At 42.4% G+C, this 20,232-nt stretch overlaps 1 protein-coding gene across 2 annotated transcripts in view; it reads left to right on the forward strand.

Moving 5' to 3' along the window:
* The window catches only part of NF2 (neurofibromin 2), a 152,804-nt gene that overhangs the window by 96,917 nt on the left and 35,655 nt on the right, over window positions 1–20,232 (forward strand). Inside the window, exons 15-17 of one of the 2 annotated variants that reach the window (XM_040416684.1) lie at window positions 13,020–13,153; window positions 17,445–17,592; window positions 18,260–18,306. In XM_040416684.1, the coding sequence (XP_040272618.1) occupies window positions 13,020–13,153; window positions 17,445–17,592; window positions 18,260–18,283 (306 nt within the window). In that variant the 3' untranslated portion in view covers window positions 18,284–18,306. The remainder of the gene's footprint in view (window positions 1–13,019; window positions 13,154–17,444; window positions 17,593–18,259; window positions 18,307–20,232) is intronic. The other variant, XM_040416683.1, reaches the window with a different exon arrangement.

The raw sequence follows: 20,232 nt of genomic DNA on the forward strand, positions 1-20,232 counted from the left end.
GTGACCAGTATCTACACTGTGGAGAAGGAGGTGGCACAATTACCATGCAACCCACCCCCCTCCTTTCCGTGTATATATAGTGCTCTCCCGCATCCTCTGTTTATATACAGTGCCCTCTAGTACTTGTATGTTTATTTGCAATACATACACAGAGGAGGATAGAACACAGTAGTTGTGCCCTCTAACCCATATAGATATATACTGTCTGCCCTCATTTCTTCTCCGGTGTGAATACTGTACCCCCTCCTCCAGTGTATATAAAGTAGAGATGAGTGAATTGATTCAAACGAAGGACTTCACCTGTGGAAGACTTCTCCATAGGTGAACAAGCACGCACCGGCCGCAAGATTGCCAGGGCCGGACATTTAGCCCAGCCCCGATAATTTACTGCCTGTGGCGCTACTCCAATTAGAGCATGGACACTGGCTCTGCGTCATTTTTGAAGCACAAACACTGCTCCAAAGCAGAGCCTGTGTCCTTGATCTGCTAATCAGAGTAGCGCCACAGGCAGTAAAAAGTCCGGCCCTGACTATCTTGCAGCAGGTGGGCCCTTCTTCACCTGCAGGGACAGCCTCCCCCAGGTAAATAAGCCCTGCTGATGAGGCCAACTGATTAGTTCATCTCTAATATACACACACAGGAGAACTGGACACAGTAATTGTGCCCCTCTCCTGCGTGTACCGTGTGCACCATGCCTTCTCTTCCTCCTCTGTGTATACTATGCCCTTCTCCTTCTTGGATTTTGGTATATGCTTATTTATATACACAGAGCTTGTTCGTTGTCTGCAATGGCAAATTTTTTTATAATGAAAAATATTTGCAAATTGCTTTTTTATTGTAACTGCTTTTAAGCAATAGAAATAAATTGCCTGCAAAGATGTACATGTCTCTTTACCAACTAACATGCACTGTTCCATGTCCCTTTTCTGCATTTGAAACAATAAATTTGGAGATCTGTAAATATGCAGTAGTTATATTAAACCGCTATCCTGTTAAAAAGGTGTGTCCCTACACAGTGTGCTAAAGTGGACAGTGCCATACTGCGCAGTGACACAGCCCCAGCGGGTAACACCCATTTGTCAATTTATTCATATTTCTTGGAGAGCTAACAGAGGAATGGCACAACACAGAATTCTATGAAAAGATCCTCCAGAATTGTTGTTTAATGAGAAATACAAGTCTTTACTAGACATGTGTGGAAGAAAATATATTTCCATAAAACCAGCTGACCTGACAAATGTGCGCTTGTCATCTGAATTTAATGGTGTTGGTCCCATCTCACCATGTGCCTGCATTGCTGAAAAAGCTGCTTTTTAAGTATATGCAAATGAGTCGCTAGGTGCAACAAGGGCGGTGCCATTCCACCCAGAGGCTCTGCCCTCTCTCTTGCTTGCCACATCCCCACCACTCTGAATGACTGGGTCCGGCACACTGCCATCAGTATTCGGCACAGTACAGAAGCGTCCCGATCAATAGATTCAGTACTGTGCTTGCGCCAAACACTGAAGTGCCTGAAGACAAACACTTGCAGGCGCCAGACTTCGGGGCCAGGTATGATTACGTCTTCACGTCCTGGCCCTGTCAGGCAAAGTGGTGGGGGCATGGCATGCAAGAAGTTCAGTGGAGCCTCTGGGTGCAGCGAGGTGCTCATTTACATATTATTAAAAAGTGACTTTCTCATCAATGTGGACACAAAGCGAGATGTGACCAACACTATTAAATTCAGCTGGCAAGCGCACATCTCAGGGCAGCTGGGTTGATTGAGATATATTTGGCGACAGATTCCCTTTAACAAAACTAATGCACATTCACAAATAAATCTGGGGTGCCTGTCCCTACTTTGTGCTGCCCTCAGATCGAGCAGCATACATGTGGTAACAGATTCCCTTTAATTCTGTTCAGAGTTTTCTGACAGTCTTGTGTGTCTGCAGGCATTTTAACCACCTCCCGTCTGCCCATTGACTATAAACGTCCAGGAGGTGGATCTCTATTTCTGAAAGCACGTTTTAAAACGTCCTGCAGCTTTCCCCCCTGTGCTCTGCCCCTGTACATAGAAACTCCGTGACTAAGCTCCCTCCTGACAGCCAAGAACATGGAGCTTTACCCTGAGACCTTTTTTGCTGGTCTCCAGGCTTTTGATCGCTCTGACAAGCAGTCAGAGCGATCACAAATGCATCTACCATCTCCCTCTTATTACTGCCAGTCAGAGAGGGAGATCGGTATTTAAAGTAGGCATCGCGATCATAATTCTTAACTGTAAGCCCTGGAGACCGATCAGCATGGTCTCCGGGGCATGTGAGCGCTGTAATTTCAAGTTACAGCGCTCTGAAATGCTTGTACCGTCTCCCTCTCTGTAGCGCTGGCAGGAGAGGGAGATCGGTACATTCATACTCCAGCAGCGATCCTCCAGCAGCTGTTTACACTGGAGACAAATCAGCAGCATTGTCTCCAGAGCAAGTGTTGTGAGCGCTGTAATCTGCAGTTACAGCGCTCAGAAAGGCTTGTACTGTCTCCCTCTCATTAGTGCTAGCAGGAGAGGGAGATCGGAACATTTACACTCACCCAGCAGCTGTTTTCACTGGAGACCAATCAGCACGATCTCCAGGACATGTGACTGTCTGAGCCGGGAGAGTGCAGGAGCTGTCGGGTCTTTCAGAGACCTCGATCAGCCCTGCACTGAGGCTGTACAGCAAAGTATACTGCTGTACAGCCTCTCTGGGGGGTGCATTTCTCCTGTAACTGGGGCTACTATGTCAGCCCCAGTTACAGGAGAAATCAACAGTGAAAAGAAAAAAAAAAAAGTGAAGTTAAATGTCCCCCAGAGGTCTTGTATGACCTTATGTTGGACGCAAAGTGTAAAATAAAATAAATAAAAATAAAATGTTAAAAAAATAAATAAATTACGTTTTCACATGTAAAAAAAAAAATTCCCCAAGTAAGGAATAAAAAAAAAAATAAAAAAATAGAAAAAATAAAATAGACATATTTGGTATTGCCGCGTCCGTGACGGTCGGCTCTATAAATATATCACATAATCGACCCAGTCCAATAAACACCATAAAAAATAAAAATAAATAACTGTCAAAAAAAGCCATTTTTGTCGCCTTACATCACAAAAAGTGCAACACCAAGTGATCAAAAAGGCGTATGTCCCACAGAATGGTACCAATAAAACAGTCACCTCATCCCGCAAAAAATGAGCCCCTACATTAGAAAATCTCTCAAAAAATTAAAAAACTATAGCTCTTAGAACATAGAGACACTAAAACATCATTTTTTTGGTTTCAAAAATGCTATTATTGTGTTAAAGTGAAATAAATAAAAAAAGTATACATATTAGGTATTGCCACGTCCGTAAAAACCAGCTCTATAAAAATATCACATGAACTAAACCCTCGGGTGAACACCGTAAAAATAAAAAAATAAAAACTGTGTCAAAACAAGCAATTTTTGTCACCTTACATCACAAAAAGTGCAACACCAAGTAATCAAAAAGGCGTATGTCCCACAAAATGCTACCAATAAAACCGTCACCTCATCCCGCAAAAAATGAGCCCCTACATAAGAAAATCTCTCAAAAAATAAAAAAACTATAGCTCTCAGAACATGGACACATTAAAACATAATTTTTTTGGTTTCAAAAAGGCTATTATTGGGTAAAACTTGAATAAATAAGAAAAAGTATACATATTAGGTATCGCCACGTCCGTAACAATCTGCTCTATAAAAATGTCACTTGACTGAACCCCTCAAGTGAACGCTGTAAAAATAAATAAATAAAAACTGTGCTAAAACAACACATTTTTTGGTCACCTTGCCCTATAAAGTGTTATAATTAATGATCAAAAAATCATATGTACCCAAAAATAGTACCAATAAAACTGGCACCTTATTACCTAGTTTCCAAAATGGGGTCACTTTTTTAGGAGTTTCTACTGTAAGGGTGCATCAGGGGGGCTTCAAATGGGACATGGCATCTAAAAGCCATGTGGAGTTCCTTTTCTTCTGCGCCCTGCCATGTGCCCATACAGCAGTTTATGACCACATGTGGGGTGTTTCTGTAAACCGCAGAATCTGGGTAATAAATATTGAGTTTTGTTTGGCTGTTAACCATCGATGTGTTAAAGAAGAAATTGGATTAAAATGGAAAATCTTCCAAAAAAGTGAAATTTAAAAATTTGATCTCCATTTTCCTTTAATTCTTGTGGAACGCCTAAAGGGTTAACAAAGTTTGTAAAATCGGTTTTAAGTAACTTGAGGGGTGTAGTTTCTACAATGGGGTCATTTATGGGGGTATCCACTATGTAGGCCCCACAAAGTGACTTCAGACCTGAACTGGTCCTTAAAAAGTGGGTTTTGTCAATTTTCTTAAAAATGTGAAGAATTGCTTCTAAACTTCTAAGCCTTCTAACGTCCTAAAAAAATAAAATGACATTTCCAAAATGATGCCAACATAAAGTAGACATATGGGGAATGTTAAGTAATAAATATTTTATGAGGTATCACTTTCTGTTTAAAAAGCAGAGGAATTGAAATTTAGAAAATTGCTAATTTTTCTAAATTTTTGGTAAATTTGGGATTTTTTCATAAATAAAGGTGAAATATATTGACTCAAATTTATGACTATCATGAAGTACAATGTGTCACGAGAAAACAATCTCTGAATGACTTGGATAAGTAAAGGCGTTCCAAAGTTATTACCACATAAAGTGAGAGAGGTCAATTTTGCAAAATTAGGCCTGGTCAGGAAGGGGGCAAATGGCCCAGATGGCAAGTGGTTAACTGTCCCCTCCCAAATTTTAATCCTTTGTTGTACCGTGAGATAAGCAGATACGATGTTTGGCCTCCGCTTGTCTCCATCTCTGGAATTGTATAAACGTGTGTGGGAGTGTTTATCACATATATACAGCCAGCTAGTATAAGTATAGCCCGTCACACCACTGCACTACTCTACTACTAACTGAAAATAATTGTAAAAGTGCTGTCCAACACGTATTTCTTATTCTATCTTTTACAAGGTGACTTAAAGGGTTGTCTCACTTCAGTAAGTGGCATTTATCATGTAGAGAAAGTTAATACAAGCCACTTACTAATATACTGTTATTATCCATATTGCTTCCTTTGCTGGCTGGATTAATTTTTCTATCACATTATACACTGCTCGTTTCCATGGTTACAGACCACCCTACAATCCATCAGTGGTGGTCGTGCTTGCAAACTATAGGAAAAAGCATCAGCCTCTCTAGTGGCCAGGACCATGGGAGCGCACATAGGCCTGTGCTTTTTCCTATATTGTACAAGCACGACCACCACTGACTGACTGTAGGATGGTCTGTAACCATGGAAACGAGCAGTGTATAATGTGATAGAAAAATGAATCCAACCAGCAAAGGAAGCAATATGGATAATACCAATATATTAGTAAGTGGCTTGTGTTAACTTTCTCTAAATCATAAATGCCACTTAATGAAGTGAGACAACTCTTTAAAATAAAACTATCCAAGTCATACTCATCTCCACCTATCCCTCAACAGTTTTGTTAGGATACCCACATTGTCTCTGCTTCCTGGTGCCTCTCGACACAGGCTGAGGCAAGTCACTGCTGCAGTCAGCTGAACAAGCATTTACTCCGTCCGGAAGCAGAGCCCAGAGGTGCCCTGCGAGCACAGGAATGATAAGTGATTGGTGGCAAATGTGGTGCCAATTTTCAAAAAAGGGGTCAAAAGCTGAGTCCAGAAACCATAGGCCTGTAAGCATAACATCTATCATGGGTAAACTGTTTGAAAGGTTTCTTAGAGATGCTATCTTAGAGTACCTCAATGAAAATAAGCAAATAACGCCATATCAGCATGGCTTCATGAGGAATCGGTCATGTTACACTAATTTAATCAGTTTCTATGAGGACGTAAGTTCTGGACTTGACAGTGGTGAATCAATGGATGTCGTATATCTGGACTTCTCCAAAGCATTTGACACTGTACCACATAATGGAATAGTATATAAAATGAGAATGCTCGGACTGGGAGAAAATGTCTATGTAGGTAAGTAACTGGCTCAGTGATAGAAAGCAAAGAGTGGTTAATAATGGTACACACTCAGATTGGGTCACCATCACTAGTGGGGTACCACTGAGGTCAGAATTGGGCCCTATTTTCCAATATATTTGTTAATCATCTTGTAGAAGGCTTGCATAGTAAAATATAAATTTTTGCAGATGACACTAAACTGTGTAAAGTAATTAACACTGAAGAGGTCAGTATACTGCTACAGAGGGATCTGAATAGATTGGAGGCTTGGGCAGATAAGTGGCAGATGAGGTTTAACACTGGCAAATGGTTATGCACATGGGAAGGAAAAATGCAAGTCACCCGTACATACTAAATGGTAAAACACAGAGTAAAGCCTTATTCACACGTGTTTTGGTCAGTGATTTCCATCAGTGATTATGATAACCAGGACATACGTACATAAGTCTGTATTTCAGTCTTACAAACTGTTACTATGAGTATAATTACGTATTTTTTTTAATTATTGTTTTTAAATTATTTTTATTTAGACATTTCAATTTTAGACTAAGACATAAACATTACTTCAGTATAGAGGACCTGTCAAATATGATATATTGATTGTTACGTCATGACATTCTTACAAGTATCTCTTCCATTAATCCATATGGCAAATAAACTAAATATTGTAATTAACAACATACTTTAACAAAAATAAAAGGGAAAAGGGAGGGGATGGGGACGTCTCACACAAAGCATGTTACACTTGAAGGGCCCCTAAAGTACCCTTCAGAGAGGAAACAAGGTACCAGGAAATATATCGGAAAGGCTTGACTATTTCCGATATTTCTGAGGGGCTGAAGTGTGCCACAAGAAAGACTTTCCATTTACGGAAGAATTTCTCGGCTGAACTTTCTCTATGCCTTTCTGCCTCAATTCGATCATACTTGAGCAATATTTGCAATTGCGAGACCACCACTGAGATATCCGGCATGCAATCAGAGAGCCAGTGATGTAATAAGACTCTCTTAGCCACCAGCATAATTGAGTGAAGAAAGATAGGAATGTTTTGTGTGCAGGTAAACGGATGTAGTGAAACAAAAGCGTTTGTTGTTCAAGGGGGAGGGAGATCGACCAGTGCTTTTTAATATAGATTATCAGGCCTTCCCAAAATTTTGACACCTGGGGACAGGACCATATTCCATGCCAAAAATCAGTGGCCGCAGTTTTACATTTAGGACAATGGGTAATGCGGTCTGGGAAGTTAGGAGATGCTGGGAAATTAAATCCTAGATTCTCGCCACCTCTCATTTATGACTCAGGAACAAACCTTCGCCCAGCCTTCTAGGATTTTGTCCCGGATCTTATTATCCATCGTGATTCGTTCCCATTTGCTAAAGAGTTTAAAGGGTATAGCTTTTGTGAAATTTCTGGACATGGCTCTGTACAAATCTGAGAGCGAAACTATACGAAGAGAGCTACCCACAACATCATCAAAGGATTTTGTGATTGCTTCCTTAGAGAGATCTCTAATCTTATGTTTGCAGAATCTAAATACCTGCATAATATGCAGAAAGTGAGAATCCGTTAAATGGTTTTTCCTTCAGTTCACTAGGTGACAACCATCATTTCTCCCCCATGTGCATCAGATGCTCTGCCCAGACTATGCCCCTGGATTCCCAGTCACCCGAGAACATTTCATGTATCCCCCTGGGGAAATCTGGATGATTCCATAACTGCATCCTTTTGGACAATGAGTGAGGGAGTCCAAATGCTAATAGTTTTCCAGGTCACCACTGTGTCCCGTATTAACACAGAGTTTTTTTTTACCTCTGAGTCTGGAGGTAGAGCAGCTAAGTTAGAATGTAGACAAGATGCCAAACCCCATGGATCCACTACGTTTTGTTCAAGATCTATAATGAGCTATGGAGCTTGCCAATCTTCACTCCTAAGTATGTTATGTGTTGTTTGACTGCTGAAATGACAAAGCCATTCCTCAACCATAAGGATGGGAGATTTTTAGTTCGCAATTCTAGAATTTCGCTTTTGGCGGAATTTATGCGATAACCTGATAGGGAGCTAAAGCGATTTACCGGTAGTTGGTCCATTAAAGGAGTAAGATGTTGCTGAGGGTTAGCCATAAATATTAACAGGTCATCCGCAAATAATGCCAGCTTGACCGCCTTCTTGCCCACCTTAATGCCAGAGTATACATCCGTATCTTCTAAGAGTCTGGCCAGGGGTTCAAGAGCGAGGTCAAATAGCAGTGGGGATAAAGGACACCCCTGCCTAGTACCCTTTTGTAGGAGGAGGATAGGGGACAGAAAGTTTCCTGTGTGCACTCTTGCCTTCGGGTCCGTATAAAGACCATTTAGAAAGGTACGTATGTCGCCAAAGACCTGGAATCTGTCCAGCACCGCCCCCAACCAGTCTCATCTAACGGTATCAAAAGCTTTTTCCGCGTACAAGGCCAGCATTATGGGAGCCATCCCTGGCCGGCGGCGCTGCCGGACTCAATCCAGGATAGCTAATACCCTTTTGATGTTGGCTACTGCCGACCGTCCTTTTATAAACTCCACCTGTGAAGGTCCTACTAAGGATGGCATCAAAATTTCCAGTCTGTCAGACAAGATCTTTGTCATGATCTTCAGATCCTGGTTGATCAGGGAGATTGGACGGTAGGAGCTAGGGTCCTGTGGATCCTTGTGTGGCTTCAGGATCAGTTTTATGTAGGCTACATTAGTGTGATTGGGTAAGGAACCCGTCTGCAAAAGATGGTTGTAGTAATTCTCCAAGGTGGGAGTTATCTGGGCTTGCATCCCCTTATAAAACTCTCCCAAAAACCCGTCTGGGCCAGGAGCCTTGTTATTATGTAGCGACCTAATTGTGTTTAAATTCTCCCCCTCCGTGATTTTAGAGTTTAAGATTTTTTGCTAAAGTTTGGTCAAGGTAGGTAGTTTAATAGACTATAAAAACCCAGTTCCTTTCTCTGCATTTCCTAGAGTATCCTTATACAGCTTAGCGTAATATTCCCCCAGGACCTTATTTATCACCTTAGGGTTTGTATGAGTAATTCCTTGGTCATCTTTTAGCGATGTGATGATAGTAGGGGCCAATCTGCCATTCACTAACATACAGCCAGATTTGTTTCAAAAACTAAAAAGATCCGCCTGGAAAGCTGTTCTGTACATGGCTTCTCTCCTATCTGCCCATAACTCATCACTTCTAGTCTGTGACCAGGTTTCCCTATCTTCATTGGCAGCAGTCTGTAGGAATTTTGTGTACGCTTTTCTCATTGTTGCACTGACAGCTAAGTACGTTGGAAACCTTTTGCATAAGTTACTAATATATCCTATTAACCTTCCTCTTAGCACAGTTTTTGCCGTCTCCCAGTGAGTTGAGACATCTGATGCACCTGGGGGATTATCACCCTGAAACGCCAACCACCAACCTTGTAGGACGAGCGGATGCCGTACGTGACATCCGCTCCGTGAATGACAGCCAAGACCCGATGCAGACTGCAGAGGCACGGAGCATTAACATGACTGATAATGCTCTGTGCCTCTCTGTGATCTCTTTACTACAAAATCACAGTTGTCACTGTGATTTTGTAGTAAAGAGATCACAGAGAGGCACGGAGCATTATCAGTCATGTTAATGCTCCGTGCCTCTGCAGTCTGCATCGGGTCTTGGCTGTCGTTCACGGAGCGGATGCCACGCACGGCATCCGCTCGTGTGAAACAGCCCTAAATGTTGTCATCTTTGACCAGGAAGGATGGAAAACGCCAAATGTAGTCAGAGCCTCTTGAATGGACAGTCTGCAAATGAATAGGAAATGGGTGAATGATCTGAAATAACCAGTTCGTGAATTTCTGCATTGGTCACCCTGCTCACCAAACTTATGCTAGTGAGTAAGTAATCAATGCGAGACCAAGTTTGATGGGGATTAGAGAAGTGGGTAAACTCCCTATCATCTGAATGCAATGATGGCCACATGTCTTGGACCCCAGTGGAAATCATCAGAGGTTGTAAAACTGAATCAGTGGCTCGCTGGCGCCCCATTACCCTGTCCGCGCTACGGCGATCTTCATGAGTTGATGCTACTGTATTAGTCACCTCCCACAATCCTATTGGGGACCTCATCTAAATGTAACTAGTTTTCCAGATGGGCAAAGAAAGATCTATTGTCACCATTGGGAGCATAAACATTGTGTATACTATACTTGGTACCTTCATATTCCAAGAGTAATCTATGCCATCTACCTTCCTCGTCATGTGTCTCAGTTAGTACCGTGCCTGGGAAATTTTTATGAAGTAAGGTTATCACACCCGCTTTGTTGTACTTTGCTGAGGAACCATATACACGACCAACCCAGAGTTTCCGCAGCTGGAAAAAATCCTTCTCCTCTAAATGTGTTTCCTGCATGAGGACTATGTCAGGCTTCAGGCGTTTGAGATGTCTCAACAATTAAAGGATAACTGTCACATTTAGACCCCAATTTAAATTTTCATATATGTAGTTACTAATAACATGATATTCCAGAATAAAACAGCAATTTCACTATTCAGTTAAGATGGCCGCCGCTGCCCTCACCCTGAGGCTAATCCCGCCTGCCCTCACTAGCCAGTAACAATAGCCCCCCAAAAGTGTCAGTAACCAGAGCCCTCCCCCCCTAATGGGTTAATCTCCTGCAGCACAAATGGGTCCTCTTACCACATGTTGCTTTCATTTATACACTGAGCAGATGGCAGATCTCCCTTCCCTGTTGTGCGCTGCTTCCACTCTGCATCCTCCAGCTCTGCTAAATGAGGGAGCATCTGCCAAGCGCAGGGACAGGGAGAAGTGCACACAGCCCAGGCAGGCACTGTTATTAGCTGCTGGGGAGGACCTGGCTTTAATCATTTACTTACAGTCCCTGGCTGTCAGTAATGTGAGCCTGCACGCAGCTTGCTTCTGCTCCGTCCTTCAACAGACCATGCCTAGCAACCCTATTTTAAGCACAGGTAAAAATAGGCAGTACATGGAACAAAACTGTGGAATTAAGGGGTAATTGAATACACATTGAAAAGTTTTTAAATAGGGCCACCAAGGAGATATTAATCACCACAATCCAATACTCCAAAAAAATAAAAATAAATGACAGTAATCCTTTAAGAGCGCTTTTGTGGGGAGCGCATCCCTTTAACATTCCATGAAATTATCTGCATGTCAACTCTGGGTTTGCACGTGACCCTTGAAAAATGGTAAATAAGGGACCAGGGATGGGGGATAGAGTAGAGGTGAGGATAGAGGGAAAAGACAAATCAAACACTGAACCAACAACTAAACTGAGAACTATAGCTATCCTCTATATAGGAGTCAAGATGTTATTCCGAGCTTCCCGGTAATTAGCTAAAGACTTCTCTTTTTTTCTACCATGGTAAGCTCCCTGCTCCTCCAGTAATAAACAAACTTCTCAACTAATCCTCATTACTCTGCTCTAGTATTAGTGGTTATCCAGTCCTAAACAAAAGGAGGTAACCAAGCCTGAATTCTGAAAGTCCACAACTTTGTAGAATGTTGGCAAGTCTCTCGTCATAAGACCTGAGTGTAAAAATCATTCTACTATTGATAAATCAACGACGGGAGAACCTGTCAGGCGACTCTGGAGCCATGTTCCTGGTGCTCCTGGAACGACCAGTTGATCTTCTCAACGAGCGAATTCTCCGTTGGCGCCCCGTGATCTTCATTAGGGAGCACAAAGGGGATCGCATCGGCGATGAGGTGACAACAGAGTCCACTATTTCGAGGATAGCATTTAACGCTTCCTCTGCCGCTCCTGGTGTATCAAACAGGGAAGGGGCCCCCTTGGCTAGGTTAACCTTGAGGAGAGCCGGGTAAAGAAGTTGAAAGCAAATATTTTTGCGATACAGCTTGGTGCAAATAGCGCTGAACTCCTTGTGTTTCCTGGCCACCTCTGCGGAATAGTCCTCATAGATTATGACCTTATGGCCCCTGATAAATATCGGGCGTCGATTTCTCAGAAAACTGCGCAGTATGGCTACTTTATCGTTAAAATTCAGTACCTTTAAGATTTCTTGGCGGGGTCTCCCTCTATGAGGGGGGGGGGACACACAGTGGTAGCAGGGTTCCGCTGCAGTGAGGGATCTGGGCTAATTCTTTGAGCCCGTTCGACTCTGCAATAAAAGTTAAGGCCCAGCGCTTCAGGTAATTGCCGCTCGCAAAGGTCTAGCAGCTCTGATGGCCTAATCATTTCAGGAAGGCCTACTACCCTTAGGTTATTACGGACGGACCTGTTCTCCAGGTCTTCGACCTTATTGCGCAGGTGTTCAAGGGTGCATTGTTGGACCTGTCTTCCATGTCCCCTGATTTAAATCGAAGGGAGTGCACCTCTTGTTTCAACTCGTCCACTTTTAAACTGTTTTGTCCTACCTCCTCCCGTAGTGCAGTAAAGTAGGACTGTAAAGTCGTCTCCAGAGTTCTCTGAATGTCCGGGGAGATGCGTAGCACCACTTCAATGGCCAGCCTCTTGTAATCAATTGATTTCGGGCCTCCCACCGAGAGCGGGGGTTCCTGAGAGCTGTCTTCGTGCAGCAATAGCGGTGAACTCGCCGCCATCTTGTCGGGCCGGGAAGAGGGAAATGTGGCAGATCCCTGTGATCTGGTGGATTTGTGGCTGCTCCTCAACAAATAGCGGTCCATGTAGTAAGGGGACAGTCTCCAGGTGGTACTTCCCCGTGGCAAAGGAGGATTTAGCTGGGTAGTCGCTCTGTATTGGCGCTCAGACTGTCGGCGTTGCAGGAGAGCTCTGCTTGTTGCGTCCTCACATGGCAGCGCCGGACCGGAAGTCGTATTATTATTATTATTTTTTTTTTATGTACTGTGTGCCATTAAAATATTGGCTAGACAACCACATTAAGATTTCAGAGTTGCAGTTTTTGTGTAGTTTCTTGCTTTATTTTGCTCTTTTCTAAAACATGCAATTTTCTAACCGTAAGTCATTACTTTTCCAGCAAGCAGCAGGAACTACCAGTAGCTCCGTGCCCCCTGTTGATGTGCCAAGCTTCAGCATGCTCAGTGACAGCCTGCCCTATGATTTCAAGGACACAGATATGAAGCGCCTGTCTATGGAAATTGAAAAGGAAAAGTAAGAGTTGTCTTACCTGTTTGTATGCTTTTTTAAGTAGATTTTAGTTTCTGTCTGCTTAATTTTATTTCATGTTACTTATATAGGGCGAGCATATTCTGCAGTTGTCTACACAGATTGTCATCACTGTGTGTATGCAAGTGGGATCACAAACTAATTTCCCTACCTCAAACATACATACACACAAGGACTAGTTTGTATCACAAACTAGTTATCAGTTTATTTTGGAGTGTAACGGATGCCAAATTGCCCAATAGAAACACCTGCAAGCGAGAGAAAACCTACAAACTCCCAGAGATGCTGCTTTTGGTCAGCTTTTAAACCAAGACCCTAGTACTGCAAGGTAGCAGCTGCAACATCTGTATGCTGGGTATGTTTATCAGGGCTGTACATTTCTTATGACTCTATGGAGGATTTTGACATATGCCTGCTCATGCACATGTAAAACTGGTGCAACGGAAAATTGGTCTAGTTGCCCATAGCAACAAATCAGATTCTACCTTTCATTTCTCCACATGAATGGTGGAGTCTAATTGATTGCTATGGACAACTACACCAGTTTTGATAAATCTTCCCCACTATATTTAACAGGACCTGAGCAAACTGCAATTTCTATGTAGGTAGAAGTATGGCGCTGAATAAGTGCTATTATTATGGCCACCAGGTGATTATGCTGGTTAATGGCATTGTCTAGACTGGATACAATGGTATCCACTTCTTAGCCGAGAGCAGGACTAACCTGGGAATGTAAATAAGACTGTTCTCATTCACTGACAGCAAACTAAGGCTACTTTCACACTAGCGTTCAGAGCGGGTCCGTCTGATGTTTCATCAGACGGATCCGCTCCTATAATGCAGACGTTTGTATCCGTTCAGAACGGATCCGTCTGCATTATAACTTAGAAAAATTTCTAAGTGTGAAAGTAGCCTGAACGGATCCGTCCAGACTTTACATTGAAAGTCAATGGGGGACGGATCCGTTGGAAGATTGAGCCATATAGTGTGCTCTTCAAACGGATCCGTCCCCATTGACTTACATTGTAATTCTGGACGGATCCGCTTGCCTCCGCACGGCCAGGCGGACACCCGAACGCTGCAAGCAGCGTTCGGGTGTCTGCCTGCTGAGCGGAGCGGAGGCTGAACGCTGCCAGACTGATGCATTCTGAGCGGATCCGCCTCTACTCAGAATGCATTAGGGCTGGATGGATGCGTTCGGGGCCGCTTGTGAGCCCCTTCAAACGGAGCTCACAAGCGGAGCCCCGAACGCTAGTGTGAAAGTAGCCTTAAATGGTGAGGAGAGCTGTCAACTTTTATTTAAAATAATATACATACATTTATTTATTATATAAATGTTATATAATATAAACGGGATAGACAGCTTCCAGGTAGACATTGAAGAGGACACAGCGCTTGCACGAATGCAGCGGCTCCCTCAAACAGCTGGGAGTCTGACCCCCACCAAACTAATATTGATAACCTATCTTGAGGAAAGTAGGTCATCACGATCATGAAACCAGACAACCCCTTTAATGGTACAGTTTTTCATAGCAATTTTGCATCATTGTGTGCATCCATTTTCTGGCCGTCTATTTATTTGTAATGGCCGTTTTCGCTTTTTAATGGATGTTGACACCGACCATTAAAAACTGATGAATTTCATTGACTTTTTTAATTCCAATTTATGGCCCCCCTAGTACCCACAGTATTATAAATGGCACCCCATAGTGCCCTCAGTAGCATTTTAAACCAAACAACCCCTTTAAGGGTCAAATTCACACGATAAAAAATAACAACCATTAAAAATAGACTATACCTGTTTTTCATGCCCATTTTACATGTGTGTGTGTGTGTGTGCGCATCCATTTTCTGGCCATGTGTCTGTTTTTAATAGCCGTATTGCATCAGTTAGAAAAATGACTATTAGCCCCTTTCCGACATCCGCCGTACATGTATGTCACGGCGGGAAGTGACTTCTTGACAGCCATCATACAGATACGGCACACTGATCAGGCGGATGCAGGAGCTGCTCCCGCTCAATCAGCTGCAGGGGTCTGGCTGTTCCTGACAGCTGAGCCTCTGTTGTATATGCCGGTGAATACACCGATGCCAGCTCATTAACCATTTGTATGCCGCAGTCAATGCTGTCTGCGGCATGCACAGAGTTTGTGGAGAGAGGGGGCTCCCTTTCCGATCCCATTGGATACCTGTCACCAGAGGATAGGTCATCAGTAAAAAAAAAAAAAAAATCTCAGAAAACCCCTTTAAGAATAACTACTTCTGATACATTCAGAAACATGTAAAGTAGATGCTTTCCTAGCAGTGAAAGTCCCTTTAAATTTACTGGTGAGTTGGTCATGCATTACTATCTCACTATTAAAATCTACTTTGGCATCTTCAAAGGATGTCCCAGCAGATTATCTTAGGAAAACCCTTTAAGTATGTTGATTTGTCAAGGATGAGCAGTGTAAGCAATTAGCTCTGTGTAGCTATGGCCATAAATTATCGTGGCACTTTTTATCATTTTTACTGTAATGATAGTTTTTTTTCTGGAATTTAATGATGAACTATCCTCAGGACAAGTCATCAGTATCGGATGATGTCATAGTATACTAAGCACAGTGGCTGTGTTTAGTATTGCAGCTCAGTTCCCTTCACTTGAATGGTAGTGAGTTGCACAAAGGCTACGTGCCTGATGGACATCACAGGCCAAGGAAGAGGCTGCTGAAGCGCTTACTAAAGCACTGCAGCCTCTTCCAACAGCTTATCGGAGGGATGCTGGGATCAGATCTGAGGATACGTCATGAATTCTGTTAAAAGTAAATGCACACGTTCAGGATTTATGTGCAGAGAATCCAAATTTAAATCCGCAGTGTTCGCAGGAAAATCTGTGAGGACAATCCGCATCAATTGGTGCGGATTTGATACGGATTTTACTTTCTCCATTGAAGTGAATGTAGAACATCCGGTTAGTAAAAATAAAATAAATTGAAATGCTGCTGATTTTAAAATCTGCACCTCAGTTCAAAACCTGCACAGAAAAAAATTGCATCGTGTACATGAGAATTTCAGATTCTCATACAATACAATGTGCATGACCTACGGTGCGGGTTGCATGTGATCCTGATCGTGTGCTTTTAACCTAAATGGACGATCATATATTGATATTTACATTGAGTGTAATGGTTTTCCATGCTGGGCGTATTTGTTCATGTTCGTTCTGGCATATATACTTTCTTGTCTGATAACAGAATAAATATGGCCTTTAATCATTCAAGACAATGGAAAAATTTATCAAAGCTCAATTTGCTTTGAATGATGGAACAGATTTTCATTAGTTGGAACCAAACATTTTAGTCTCGTAATCAAAAGATAATTAGCAATTGTTTGATGGTTAGATTTTTAGTTGGCAGCCGAGATGGTCACACATTTTAGCGCTTATCTAGTGGACGTAACACCCAGACATCTCACAGTTCCTTTGAATTGATTGCCATGAAACCCTAAGATCTGGTTGAGCAGAGCACTGGTGAAGGTGTCAAAATGTATCCTTGTTGAAAATTAGCAGTATTAGGCTACATTCACACCTGCTCTTTCCCTTTCCGCTATTGAGATCCATCATAGGATCTCAAAAGGGGAGGAAAACGCTTAAGTTTTGTCCCCATCGATTGTCAATGGAGACAAAACTGAGCTGAAGGGAACGGAGTGCACCAGAATCCATTCCGTTCCCATGCAGCAAGCAGCGTTTTTGAGTGCATCCTGGGATGCAGAGCAAGACTGCTCCGTCATGATTCACAATGTAAGTCAATGGAGACGGATCCGTTTTCTCTGACACAAAATAAAACGGATCTGTCCCCCATTGACTTACAATGGTGTTAAAGACGGATCCGTCAAGGCTATTTTAGAGATACTACCGGATCCGTTCCTAATGGTTGTATTGTCATGACGTAAACGCTTTTGGTGATCCGTGACAGATCCAGCAAAAACGCAGATGTGCAAGTAGCCTTCTGCATGATTGGTTATCCTTTGCACTAATTGGAAGATCTCTTGCACCATTAAAAAGGTACACCGTTATCCTGTGGAATTAGGACATACATTCTGTAGCCCAACCATATCTAACTCAATCAATCAACATAATTTTATATAAATTATACCTCAGGTAAATTAATATGAATGCAGAATGAAGTCATAGGTATTGCCATAATAGACGTATTGAAATTAAATTAAAAAGTTTTGATTATACAGTGTTTCCCATGTTAATGTGCAGCCTGTCATGCAAGGATATGATTTTCCTCAGGGTGGAGTACATGGAAAAAAGCCGGCACTTACAGGAACAGCTGAATGAGCTGAAAACGGAAATTGAATCCCTCAAATTGAAGGAACGTGAAAGCGCAATGGATATAATGCATGAAAATGCAGGCAGCAAGCAGAACACAATCAAAAAGGTGAGATAAAGTGGGGGTTAGTTAGGAGTTATGTGACGGGAAGGGCTGCTGGCACCATGCAAAACAGATTTCATCAATGTCTGAAAAATTTCTTAGTATTTGTCACAATTTTTGAACTTTTCTCCAATACTCCACACGTACAATGTGGGCACCTGCTGTAGATCAGGTCAGTGGAACCTTAATTATTTAACGCCACAAAATGGATTGACATGTCCTTCTGCAAAGACAAACGTTGTGATGAAATTAAGTCACCGTTCGATCACCATAAAATCTCAGTGTTATTGCATTGGAAAAAAAATTGCAAGGGACCTTGGTCAAGTTCAACTTTCTTAGACATGGACCAAAGGTGTGGGCAGACAGTGACTTTGAAGCACGGATAAAATCAGATTTCTTTCCCAAATCAGGCAAGTTTGAAAATCCCTAGACAGACAGATGTGCTCACACTTCCATTATAAAGCATAAGCTGTGTTATGGTTGATTTTGTTAAATATTTAATTATCACACATGGAACCTGTCATAGAAGATAGGAATGAATTCATAAGGAAGACCAGAGCTGAAATGAATGACTCATTTTTGTTTTTGCCTGTATGAGACAGCCATGCTGGTTTTATCTGCTTGCATAATATCATGTTCACAAGCGATGGCATTTTTGTTTTTTTCCTGTCAGGGAAGGAGAGCAGTCTGCATCTGAGAGTGACGCATAGTGTGTGCCAGGTATTGTGTATGTGCGTGTGCATGTCATGTTAACCTTTGTGTAACTAACCTGCGTGTGTGTATTTGAGAGCAACTCTCCTACAGCATGAAGGGCTGTTTATTCCATATTAGTGCTCAACATTCCCCTAACCAAGTTACAGTATCCCACACTTTAAATTGACTTAATGTTTAATCCTTTTCTGTACTTATTTTGTTCTGCCATTTTCATTTTCAGTGAAAACGCTCTTAGAAGGCCACCCTAGAATTTACAATTTTAGCTGCATACTTTATAGAACTTGGACCTGATGAGACTGGTGTACTTACTTTGAAAATAGCTGGATAATCATTTTTGCAAGCTTTCCTACTTGATAGTTAAATGAGTATTTTAATAGCTTGAGCTTTTTTAATTTTTTAGTTGAATGAAAAATGCAGCCATTGTAAGTGCACCAGTCTCATCAGGTCTAAGAGATCTGCTTAACAATGTATGCAGTTTGTAGTGCAACCTCTGGTGACAGATCCTCTTAAAATTGAACATGTCAGATGACTTCTGCTGCCCTGTATAGGACAAGAAAAAGAAGCCAGGCTCTGTGATATATAGGTTTATATGACTTGGAGCAGGCCTAAGTAAACCGCTCCTGACTCATATGTGAGGCAGTAAGAGTCCTGATTACTGCCTGCGCAGAATAATTGATTGCTCTCCCTGTATCATCGTGTGTACACAGAAGGCTATCAATCATCCTGTGGGTATAGGGTAATCAGGACACCCTGAGGGACATTTACTAATGCTTAAGCGCCACTATTGTGTGGCGCCATTTGCACCATAATTTGTCACCACTTTTCTGAAGTGGCTAGAAAAGGGGTGAGGCTTAGCGAGAGGGGAGGGGCTTAGTGTGACCCGCCAGGTTTACTATAACTTACACCTGAAAGTCACGCAAATCTACACCAGTTAGGGACTTGCGTTTCTGGCGCACAGAGTGCCAGAGATGCGATTAATTTATTGAGATGCATCTGCCTTAGGCCTCATGCACACGACCGTGCCGTTTTTTTTCGGTCCGCGGATCCGCAAGAAACGGAAGCCGCCCGTGTGCCTTTCGCAATTTGCAGAACGTAATGGGCGGCCAATTGTAGAAATGCCTATTCTTGTCCGCAAAACGGACAAGAATAGGACATGTTCTATTTTTTTTTTTGCGGGGCCACGGAACGGAGCAACGGATGCGGACAAAACTGCGGCTCGGATGCAGACCCGAAAAACGGTCGTGTGCTTGAGGCCTTACCCTTGTGCTGAAAGATAAAGACTGGGGTATGAGAATGCCAGTCCTGATAAATCTCCCCCATTGTCTTTCCTAGAAGTCCTGTCAAGATTGACTCTGCTTTTACTCAGAAATCTTGCTCCAATTGATATACACCTATATATGAGAACTCCGCTTCTCTCCTTCATATCCTGCTGTCAGATAGAACAGCAGAAATCACCTGACAAGTTCCCTTTAAGGAACTGACGCCTAGCTCCTCATGAAGAGTTTGCAATTTATCTAGATGCTTAACCATTCCGTTTTTTGCAAGCATGCAGTCGTGGCCTATCCAGATGGGACCACCCCTTTAAGAGCACAATTTGTGTATTTCTAAATGCTGTAGTCTTACATTCTTTTTAGATTGGTATGTACAGTGCAATCTGCACTTACTGAAGTTTGTGGGTTTATATTTGTTTTTATTTTATTTTACTTTGTGGAAATCTTTTTCAAGATTGTGAAGCAATATCCTAGATATGATATATATTTTTTTTATACTTGATACAAATCCTGTGGTTTCTTCCCTAAAGTAAATGTGATGAAAGGAACTTCCTGTATTAACCGTCCTGTCAGGTTTATAGGGACTACCCCTCAGTCCAATGCAAATACCTGTAGCATCCCAGGCTGTAGGAGGGAGGGAAGTGCCCAGTTCTGCGTCTTC

Source organism: Bufo bufo, chromosome 2 (assembly GCF_905171765.1).
Source record: "Bufo bufo chromosome 2, aBufBuf1.1, whole genome shotgun sequence".
Classification (NCBI taxonomy): Eukaryota; Metazoa; Chordata; class Amphibia; order Anura; family Bufonidae; genus Bufo; species Bufo bufo.